This window comes from Heterodontus francisci, chromosome 47 (genome assembly GCF_036365525.1).
Source record: "Heterodontus francisci isolate sHetFra1 chromosome 47, sHetFra1.hap1, whole genome shotgun sequence".
Taxonomy (NCBI): domain Eukaryota; kingdom Metazoa; phylum Chordata; class Chondrichthyes; order Heterodontiformes; family Heterodontidae; genus Heterodontus; species Heterodontus francisci.
Genome location: NC_090417.1, coordinates 17598560 through 17609480, shown reverse-complemented (window position 1 = coordinate 17609480; position 10921 = coordinate 17598560). Strand labels below are relative to the sequence as shown.

Here is a 10921-nt window from a genome sequence, read left to right as displayed (position 1 = left end):
GGGGAGGGGGGGAGAGGAGGGAGGGAGGGAGAGGGGAGAGGAGGGAGGGAGAGGGGAGAGGAGGGAGGGAGGAGGAGGGAGGGAGGGAGAGGGGAGAGGAGGGAGGGAGAGGGGAGAGGAGGGAGGGAGAGGGGAGAGGAGGGAGGGAGAGGGGAGAGGAGGGAGGGAGAGGGGAGAGGAGGGAGAGGAGAGGGGAGAGGAGGAGGGAGAGGAGGGAGGGAGAGGAGGGAGGGAGAGGAGGGAGGGAGGGAGAGGGGAGAGGAGGGAGGGAGAGGGGAGAGGAGGGAGGGGGGAGAGAGGGGGGGGGAGAGGAGGGAGGGAGAGGGGAGAGGAGGGAGGGAGGGAGAGGGGAGAGGAGGGAGGGAGAGGGGAGAGGAGGGAGGGAGGGAGGGAGAGGAGGGAGGGAGGGAGGGAGAGGGGAGGGAGGGAGAGGGGAGAGGAGGGAGGGAGAGGGGAGAGGAGGGAGGGAGGGAGAGGGGAGAGGAGGGAGGGAGGGAGAGGGGAGAGGAGGGAGGGAGGGAGAGGGGAGAGGAGGGAGGGAGGGAGGGAGAGGGGAGAGGAGGGAGGGAGGGAGAGGGGAGAGGAGGGAGGGAGGGAGAGGGGAGAGGAGGGAGGAGGGGAGAGGAGGGAGAGGAGGGAGGGAGGGAGAGGGGGGAGAGGAGGGAGGGAGGGAGGGGGGAGAGGAAGGAGGGAGGGAGGGGGGAGAGGACGGAGAGAGGAGGGAGGGGGGAGAGGACGGAGAGAGGAGGGAGGGAGAGGGTGGAGAAGGAGTGAGAGGGGGAGGGAGGTGTGGGGATGCTGGTTGGGGAGAGAGGCAATGGGAGGGAGGGAGGGGAAGGGGCTGTGGCTAAACAGGAGCACCCCCACCCCCCCTACCTTTAGGCCGTTGCTTTTCCTCTGCACACTTGAACCACGGGAGACGACTTTTCTTACAAACCACTGACATTTTATTTGCAGTCACAATGCTTACACTATGCAGCCAATTTTCTTACATACCAACCTACCTGATCACGCAGTGATTCGGAAACGTGTTTAGTCAGAATATTCAATTGAAAGGAACAATAAAAATATATATAATCAATTGAGTTTCTGTTCCTTTGTGAATATAAACGAGCTGTGCTCAACACATAATTAGCAGCAACAGTTTCTGTCACCTCTGCTACAGATATTCCCGAATTACTACTGGAACATTTGTTGGAAAAATCTGCCGGACAATTGGTACCTGGAGCTAAGTCCACTTTAGTTTACAAGTTTTATTTCTGTAATCATTTGTATAATTCACGTCCTGTTCTTGTATTATATGGAGCTCTGTATCTAACTGAACTACCTCACACATTCCACCCCTCCGACCTGTCATCACCCCTTGTTGCACATCATCCAAGTCTCTCAACATCGCACTCCCAACTCTAAAAATTTCAATCACAACTCTTCAGTTTTCTCTATCTCTCTTTTAATTGATTTCATATAAACATTGTTCAAAATGTCTTAAGAAAAAAAATGTACAAGTTTATACAAGGCAGATGAGGGGTGGGCGAGAGCACAAAGGCACTCCCTGCCTGGATTTTATTTTCGAAGGGAGGAACAGTGACATGTCCTGCACTCCGATGCCCGGGGATGGGTGGGAGAGTGGGGTGCTACCCTGCGACCCCTGGGAGGAGGAGCAGGGACCTGTCCGACTTAAATCTGACCTCCGCCCGCCACCTCCACCCCCACCATGCACCTTCCCGTGTAGCATCAGAGATGCAGGTCTGTCCCCCCGTCAACCCCTTCCAACCACGTGGGAGGCGAGATCCAGACAGACGTCAGCTCATCATGTCACTGCTGTTGACACTGTACGTCGAGTTCTTCATTGAGTCATTCACTTCTCTACGAAACACTGAGAGGTTCTGGGTGAATCTGAGGAGTGATAAAAGCAACAAAGGGTTAAACTTACATGTCCACTAACCCTGCCCCCTATTTTCCCCTCAACACTAAACCACCTGACAAAGGTCAAGAAATTCTCCACAGGAATCGAATTTTAAACTCAGAAGTACACAGCACAGTTTGCAGCCAGAGTACCTATGGAGAAAAAAAATCATTATTCGGATACTGGTGCCAGAGGCATCGCTGGCATTTATTGCCAGTCCCTAGCTACCTTTGAGATGGTCGTGTGGCGATCTGCCTTCTTTATAAACATACAATTGGAGAGCACAGAAAGAGGCCATTCAGCCCAATGTGCTAGTGCCGGCTCTCTGAAACAGCTCCCAATTAGTCCCACTCACCTGTTCTTTTCCTAAAGCCCTGACATTTTTTCCTTATTTTGTGCCGATTCAATTGCCTTTTGAAAGTTACTATGGAATTTTTGCCGGCAGCACATTCTGGATTTTTGAACTTCTGCAGTCCATGAGGTTAAGGTGCTGACCACAGTGCTGTTTCGGTTGTAAGTTCCAGGATTTTGACACAGGAGACGATCAAAGAATGCCAATTCATGTCCAAGGGATGGTCTTCCTGAGAACTTGCTGCCCCTGTCCTTCCAGGTGGTTGAGGTCACGGGTTTGGAAGGTGCTGTCGAAGGAGCCTTGGTGCGTTGCTGCAGTGCATCTTGTAGACGGTACCCACTCTGCCACTGTGCGATGGTTGTGGAGGGAGTGGGGTGCCAATCAAGCGGGCTGCTTTGTTCTGGATGGTGTTGAGCTTCTTGAGTGTTGTTGGAGCTGCTCCCATCCAGCTGCTCAAGAGGCTTGGGGGAGTCACGAGGTGAGCCACTCACCACAGAAAACCCATTCTATGACCTGCTCAACAGAACAAATCACACTCCTGCAACGACTCTTGATACTGCAAGCAGATTCATGTGGTCAGCATAAATTATATCAGAAGCATTTCACACATTATAGAATCCATTCAGCAACCAAGGAGGATATTCTGTCCATGCCCGTGCCAGCTCTTGGAAAGAGCTATCCAATTAGTCCCATTCCTCCCCGACCCACTCTTTCCCCCATAGCCCTATAAATTATTCCTTTTCAATTATTTATCCAATTCCCTTTTGAAAGTCATGATTGAATCTGCTTCCACTGCCCTCTGGCTCTTCTGCTAATTCACTTAAGTTTGGGGTCTTTGGCTGCCAATCTGCCAGACAATGACAAGTTTTCCCCTATGTACTCGACCAAACCCTACATAATTTGAAACTCTATTAAATTTCCCCTTAACCTTCTCTGCTCAAAGGAGAACAAACCTTCTCCCGTCTCTCTGCATAACTGAAGTTACTCATCCCTAGTACCATTCTAATAAATCTCTCTGTACCCTCTCTCAGCCCTTGATATCCTATCAAGTGTGCACAGATTAAACAGTAAAATAACTGCTAAACAGGGAAAGATTTAACCAAATTTAACCCATCCATAGACTGAAAAAGCACAAAGGAGCAGTTATCATCTCTACGTAAGAAAGTCCTTTTACAATCGAAGTAATCACAAGCTAAGCCCTCCAATACAGTTCATATGCTTAAGCAGGTGCTGGCCTGATTATCGAGTGCTGACCTGTCTCTGTTCTTCGTCAATAAGTTGCGCTCAATCCCTTCCATCAGATTCTCAAAGCAGAGGTGCATGGCTTGCTGCTTCTCTGGAGGCTGACTGTTCACTATGCTGTTCCTCAAGTCAGCAAAATACTGCAGGAGGTGGTGGGGAGGAAGAAACAAAGAATCAGGAGAGATTAGCATCAGCGATCTTGCTTATACGTACAGATAATACTTTCCTGGGGATACGGTTTCATATGTACAGGCCACTATTTCCCAGTGAGGTTTTACAATACTGAGCTACAAAAAACAAAGAACAAAGAAAATTACAGCACAGGAACAGGCCCTTCGGCCCTCCAAGCCTGCGCCGATCCAAATCCTCTATCTAAACATGTCGCCTATTTTCTTCGGGTCTGTATCTCCTTTCTTCCTGCCCATTCATGTATCTGTCTAGATACATCTTAAAAGACGCCATCGTGCCCGCATCTACCACCTCGGCTGGCAACGCGTTCCAGGCACCCACCACCCTCTGCGTAAAGAACTTTCCACGCATATCCCCCCTAAACTTTTCCCCTTTCACTTTGAACTCGTGTCCCCTAGTAATTGAATCCCCCACTCTGGGAAAAAGCCTCTTGCTATCCACCCTGTCTATACCTCTCATGATTTTTTACACCTCAATCAGGTCCCCCCTCAACCTCCGTCTTTCTAATGAAAATAATCCTAATCTACTCAACCTCTCTTCATAGCTAGCGCCCTCCATACCAGGCAACATCCTGGTGAACCTCCTCTGCACCCTCTCCAAAGCATCCACATCCTTTTGGTAATGTGGCGACCAGAACTGCACGCAGTATTCCAAATGTGGCCGAACCAAAGTCCTATACAACTGTAACATGACCTGCCAACTCTTGTACTCAATACCCCGTCCGATGAAGGAAAGCATGCCGTATGCCTTCTTGACCACTCTATTGACCTGCGTTGCCACCTTCAGGGAACAGTGGACCTGAACACCCAAATCTCTCTGGACATCAATTTTCCTGAGTGGGTAGCACTCTCGCCTCTGAGTCACAAGCATGCAAGTTCAAATTCCATTGCAGGACTTGAGCATGTAATCCAGGCTGACACTCCCAGTGCAATACTGAGAGATTGCTGCACTGTCAGAGGTGACTTTAAGATGAGATTTTAAACGGAGGGGCCGTCTGCCACAACCTGGCTATTTGATCATGGAAGGCATCGCTGCCTTTACACAATCAATGTTTCGCAGGGGGTGGCTTTGGATCGCAGTCATGGAAATTAGTGATGGTGGGCTCAGCAAAGACCAAGAAACTCTGCGGTACAAAAGGGAGTCTGCAAGTGAGGCAGAATGAATGACCACCCAAACACCAGATGCATTTGGGGAAATCCTCAAACACAGCATGGATTTGTTTTGACATTGCTGCATAAAAAGGAGGGATTCAAGCTGGCCCTTTACTGTCACAGCACTGAATCAGCTCCAGCACAGCAAACATTCAACGGCATTCACATCAGACCCTACACACTGCACCTGAAAGTACTCGTCACTCCACCTTCGATCCGGGATTAAAAAGCTGGGACAAACAGGTTGAAGTGGAGTTACTCCTGCTACCAGTGTAAACAGAGATTTTAAAATATTGAGCTTAGCGGGTAGCACTCTCACATCCGAGTCACAATGTTACAGGTTCAAGTTCCACTCCAAGACTTGAGCACATGGTCTCGGCTGATACTCCAACTGCAATACTGAGGCAGTAGTGCAGTTGGGGGGATTTTAAGATGGGATGTTAAACCAAGGATCCATCTGTCAGTTCAGGTGGATGTAAAAGATCCTAGTTGAAGAGCATGGACTTCTCCCAGAGTCGTGGCCAGCACCCCAGCTCCACCAACACGACCAAACAGATGACCTGGCCATTCATCTCAGTTACTGCTGTTGTAGACAAATTGGCTCTTGTGTTTGCCTACATAACACTTCAGAAAGCAATGAGTTGTCTCTGAAGTGGTTTGGAACATCCCGAAGGCGTGAAAGGCGCAACAGAAACGCAAGGCATTTTTTCTTCCTACTCTTGTCAAAGGTATTAGAAGTGGTGTACAACCAGGCACCATGCAGCGAAGTCGATCCAATGTGCCCCACAGTCCATCCATTTGTACTGGAGCTGCTCAGAGTCTTTCAGGCCTCAGACCTCACCTTTTCATTCAGGAGAATTAATCCAAGCAGAGGGCGTGACATGGACCACTGATTTCTGCAGTCTTCAAAAATGATGATGTTCAGAACTGTGGACAGCATCTGGAGTGAAAAAACACACCATTAAGAAGAGCTGGAAAAGGGTTCAAAGACACAGACATAAATTTAGAATGCAGCTTGAAGAAATAATTGTCTGTTGGGAATGAATAAAGAACTAAGTCATGACACACACTATCAGAATCATACAATGATAGAGCCCAGAAGGAGGTCCTTCAGTTCCATCGTGCCTGTGCTGGCTCTTTGGTCGAGCTATACAATTAATCTCACACCCTCTATATCCTCATCGCCCTGTAAAGATCTTCCCTTTAAGTATTCATCCAGTTCTTTTTTGAATGTTACCAATGAATCTTCTTCCGCCACCCTTTCAGGCAGTGCAACTCACTTGGTAAAAAAATGTTTCCTCAACTCATCTCTGGTTCTTTCCTAAAATCTGCGTCCTCTCATTATTGACCCTTCTGCTGGTGGAAACAGTTTCTCCTTATTTATTCTATGAAAAGCAGTCATGATTTTAAACACCTCTATCTCCAAGGAGAACAACTCCAGCGTCTTCAGTCTCTCCTTATAACTGAAATCCCTCATTTCTGGTACCATTCTGGTAAATCTCCTCTGCACCCTTTCCAAAGCCTTCACACCCTTCTGAAAGTGAGGAACCTAGAACTGGACACAATACTCCAGATGAGGCCTAACCAGTGGGTTATGAAGGTTTCGCATAACTTCCTTGCATTTCTATATACCTCCATTAATAAAACCAAAGAACCCATCTGCTTTTTTAGTGGCCTTCTTAACTTGTTTTGCCACTGTCAAACACTTGTGTACATGCACCCTCAGGATTCTGTTCCTGAACTCCCTTTAAAATTGCACCATTTAGTTCATGCTGCCTCTTCTCCTTCGACAATTTAACACTTTTCCGCATTAAATTTCATCTGCCAAGTCTCAGTCCATTGTACCAGCCTATGTCCACCTGAAGTCTGTCATTATCTTTTTCATGGTTAATAATATTATGATCATAAATGAAAGTCAGCACAGATTTATGAAAGGCAAATCGTGTTTTACTAACGTGATTGAGCCATTTGATGAAGTAACGGAGAAGTGTGATGAGGGTAGTGCGATTGATTGTCGATGGACTTTCAAAAGGCATTTGACAAAGTGTCTCATCATGGGCTTGTTAGCAAATATAAAGCCCACGGGATTAAAGGGACAGTGGTTGTGTTGAAACAAAAATTGAAAAAGGACAGAAAGCACTGATGAAAGGTTTATTTTCAAACCAGCAGGGGAAGTATGCAGTCTGTTCCCCAGGGGTCAATATTGGGACCACTGCTCTTTTTGATATTTATTAATGGCCTGGACTTGGATATACAGGACATAATTTCAAAGTTTGCAGCTAATCCTAAACTGGGTAATATTATTAACCGGGGACCGTTTCCCTCTATTCCTATCCTATTTATGTATTTGTCAAGATGCCTCTTAAACGTCATTATCGTACCTGCTTCCACCATCTCCCCTGGCAGCAGGTTCCAGGCACTCACCACCCTCTGTGTAAAGAACTTGCCTCGCACATCCCCTCTAAACTTTGCCCCTCTCACCTTAAACCTATGTCCCCTAGTAACTGACTCTTCCACCCTGGGAAAAAGCTTCTGACTATCCACTCTGTCTATGCCGCTCATAACTTTGTAAACCTCTCTCATGTCACCCCTCCACCTCCGTCGTTCCAGTGAAAACAATCCGAGTTTATCCAACCTCTCCTCATAGCTAATGCCCTCCAGACCAGGCAACATCCTGGTAAACCTCTTCTGTATCCTCTCCAAAGCCTCCACGTCCTTCTGGTAGTGTGGCGACCAGAACTGCACACAATATTCTCAGTGTGGCCTAACTAAAGTTCTGTACAGCTGCAGCATGACTTGCCAATTTTTATACTCTATGCCCCGACCAATGAAGGTAAGCATGCCGTATGCCTTCTTGACTACCTTATCCACCTGCGTTGCCACTTTCAGTGAACTGTGGACCTGTATGCCCCGATCTCTCTGCCGGTCAATACTCCTGAGGGTTCTGCCATTTACTGTATACTTCCCACCTGCATTAGATCTTCCAAAATGCATTACCTCACATTTGTCCGGATTAAACTCCATCTGCCATTTCTCCGCCCAAGTCTCCAACCGATCTATATCCTGCTGTATCCTCTGACGATCCTCATCACTGTCCGCAACTCCACCAACCTTTGTGTCGTCCGCAAACTTACTAATCAGACCAGCTACATTTTCCTCCAAATCATTTATATATACTACAAGAGCAAAGGTCCCAGCACTGATCCCTGCGGAACACCACGAGTCACATCCCTCCATTCAGAAAAGCACCCTTCCACTGATACCCTCTGTCTTCTATGACAGAGCCAGTTCTGTATCCATCTTGCCAGCTCACCTCTGATCCCGTGTGACTTCACCTTTTGTACCAGTCGGCCATGCGGGACCTTGTCAAAGGCTTTACTGAAGTCCATATAGATAACATCCACTGCCCTTCCTTCATCAATCATCTTTGTCACTTCCTCAAAAAACTCAATCAAATTAGTGAGACACGACCTCCCCTTCACAAAACCATGCTGCCTCTCGCGAATAAGTTTGTTTGTTTCCAAATGGGAGTAAATCCTGTCCCGAAGAATCCTCTCTAATAATTTCCCTCCCACTGATGTAAGGCTCACCGGCCTATAATGTAGTTAAACGTTCCAAGGTGCTTCACAGGAGCATTATCGAACAAGATTTGACAATGAGCCACATAAGGAGATGTCAGGACAGGTAGCCAAAAGGTTGGTCCAAGAAGTAGGTTTTAAGGAGAGTCTTGAAGGAGAGAAAGAGGTGGAGTGGTTTAGGGAGGGAATTCCAGAACTTTGGCCTCGGCAGCTGAAAGCACGACCACCAATAGTGCTGTGATGGAAATCAGGGATGGCGAGGAGGTTGGAACTGGAGCAGCGCAGAGATCTCAAAAGGGTTTTGGAGGAAATCACAGAGATAGGAAGGGACAAGGTAATGAAGGGATCAATGGAACCTTTGTCACGGCACGATCGCAACTCATTAAAGTTTTGAAGTGCTGCCAGGACGCACCTGTTGAATCATTTCAGGGTGCTGTTGCATGATATGTAGAAAGCGGTCGCTCTCCTGGGATAACGGTGTAGTCCGTTTCTTTGTGCTGCGAGACAGCTGCTTGAAGAGGTATGTTACAATGTGGTCCAGACTTGAGCAGCAACCTGTACACACCATCGTGTCTGAAAATAAAACAGTAACAAACGTCACGGGCTCGCTTCTTTCTGCCTTATCTCTATTTGCTACGTTATGTCCTGCATCCCATGGTGTCATTGGGTAGCTTTCTCACCTTTGAGTTAGAAGGTTATGGGTTCAAGTCCCACTCCAGAGACTGGAGCACATAATCCAGGCTGACACTTCCAGTGTCAAAATTGAGGGAGGGCCGTTCTGTCAGAAGTGCCATCTTTCAGATGTGAAATGAAGCACGTCCCTGGGCGTTGTTTGAAGAGCATGGGAGCTCTCCCTCCCTCACATTTAGCACTTCACCTACATCACTAAAAACAGGTCATATATCTGTTTATCACATTGTTGTTTAAATCCATGTCCTCATTAGTATGCGTTCATCTGAAGTTGTCATCATTGAGATGTCTTGCTGATCTGATTTATCTAGCTGTGAGGGGAAAAAAGTGCTGAAACAGCCCTTTCCAACCCTCCAGGCTCATAACTTTCAAACAGAGACACACTAGCAAGTTGGAAACATGAGCACAGATAGGACTGTGGTACCAGGGCTGCGCTGTCCGGAATGGCAGATGTCGAGAGCTGGAATTGGCACTCTTGGTGACGTCCCAATGCTTGACTTCTATTCACCAGATGCTCAACTCTCTGAACTTGACTGCCCACAATGAGAAATAGGGCAAGCGCGTGTGCACTTCATGTTGGGCAAACATGAAGCTATTTCCGTCAATTTCTTACCACCTTGGCTTTTAGACGTAAACATGGGGTTGGGTTTCTGTGTGAGAGGTATTAAAAAGAAAATCTTGATCATTGATCCATTTCTGCCAAGTGAATGAAGACAAGTTACTTACCCAGTGCAGTGAGGCCTTCTGAAATGGAGGAGAGAATGTACATGATAACATGGGGCTCCAGGCTGGCAATAAAATTCATGTGGTCCTGGGTGAGAACTTCTAACAAAGAATAGTAGGACTGACTGAGCTTGGGATAATCCTGGGGGGCGAAAAAAATCAGAAAACAATGGAATGTTAAACTGGTGAAGGCTAAGGGAAGATTCAACAGAGGTTTCTAAAATGAGGAAGAGTTCCGATGGAGTGAATCAGGAAGGACAGCACTGACAGTTGTTGGAGCATGGAAAGCTTGGCCACAGGGAATGGTTGAGGTAGACACCACTGTATCTTTGAAGAGAAAATTGGCTAAATATTTGAAGCATGGAAGATGCAAGGCTGTGCGGAGAGCAAGCGACCAGTGGGATTAGTGTGGTTTGCTCTTGCACAGAGTCAACAGACCAGGATGGCCTCAATGGCCTCCCTCTGTGCTCTAAACTTCTCGGGCTCCAAGTCAAGGAAAAAAGAACTCATCGAACAATCATTTGTTGAACCAGAGCATCTGGAAACATTTTAAATAAGCAAGAAATGAAGGTTGCATTGCAGTTTTAAATTTTGACGGTATTTTCTTGGTAAAGACTGTGGTCATCCCACAGTTTTCGTCCACGGACTCTTGCATGCAAAATTCCAGCCTTCCTACATGGCAGAGGAAGAGTTCTGCAGTGAGAGCGGGACTCTGAGACACTGAGTTGTTGGGTGGGAGACACAGGCCATTTTATCAAGTGACACTAGCAGAAGGCAGACATTAAGTGCAACGAGGCTTGGCAGGAAGAAGAATAAAGAGTATTTTACAAAAGAAGCCCACACAGATAACACAGCTTCAAGGTTACTTAGGTGCAGCAATCAGCAGAGCAAGCATGAACACAAAGGGGCTGAGTGACAGATTCCTGTAACAACTGAGAGTCACACAAGTATCAGCCACGCCACGTGGGCTCAGCTGTGTGACTTGTACTGGCACCAGGAGAGAACCAAGACTCTTGCCTCCTGAAAGGAAATATTTGAAAACATAGCTTTCAGGGACTTAATTCTCAAAACACAAGTGCACGACCTCAGG

General features: G+C 47.3%; 1 protein-coding gene across 1 annotated transcript in view; it reads right to left on the bottom strand.

Annotated features, from left to right (window-relative positions):
• Positions 1-1238: 1238 nt before the first annotated feature.
• xpo7 (exportin 7) overlaps positions 1239-10921 on the bottom strand; it is a 126311-nt gene continuing 116628 nt past the window's right edge. The window contains exons 24-28 of the mRNA XM_068023140.1: positions 9835-9973; positions 8831-8991; positions 5682-5780; positions 3513-3640; positions 1239-1896 (exon numbers count right to left, since the gene is read on the bottom strand). Of these exons, the coding sequence (XP_067879241.1) occupies positions 1803-1896; positions 3513-3640; positions 5682-5780; positions 8831-8991; positions 9835-9973 (621 nt within the window). The 3' untranslated portion in view covers positions 1239-1802. The remainder of the gene's footprint in view (positions 1897-3512; positions 3641-5681; positions 5781-8830; positions 8992-9834; positions 9974-10921) is intronic.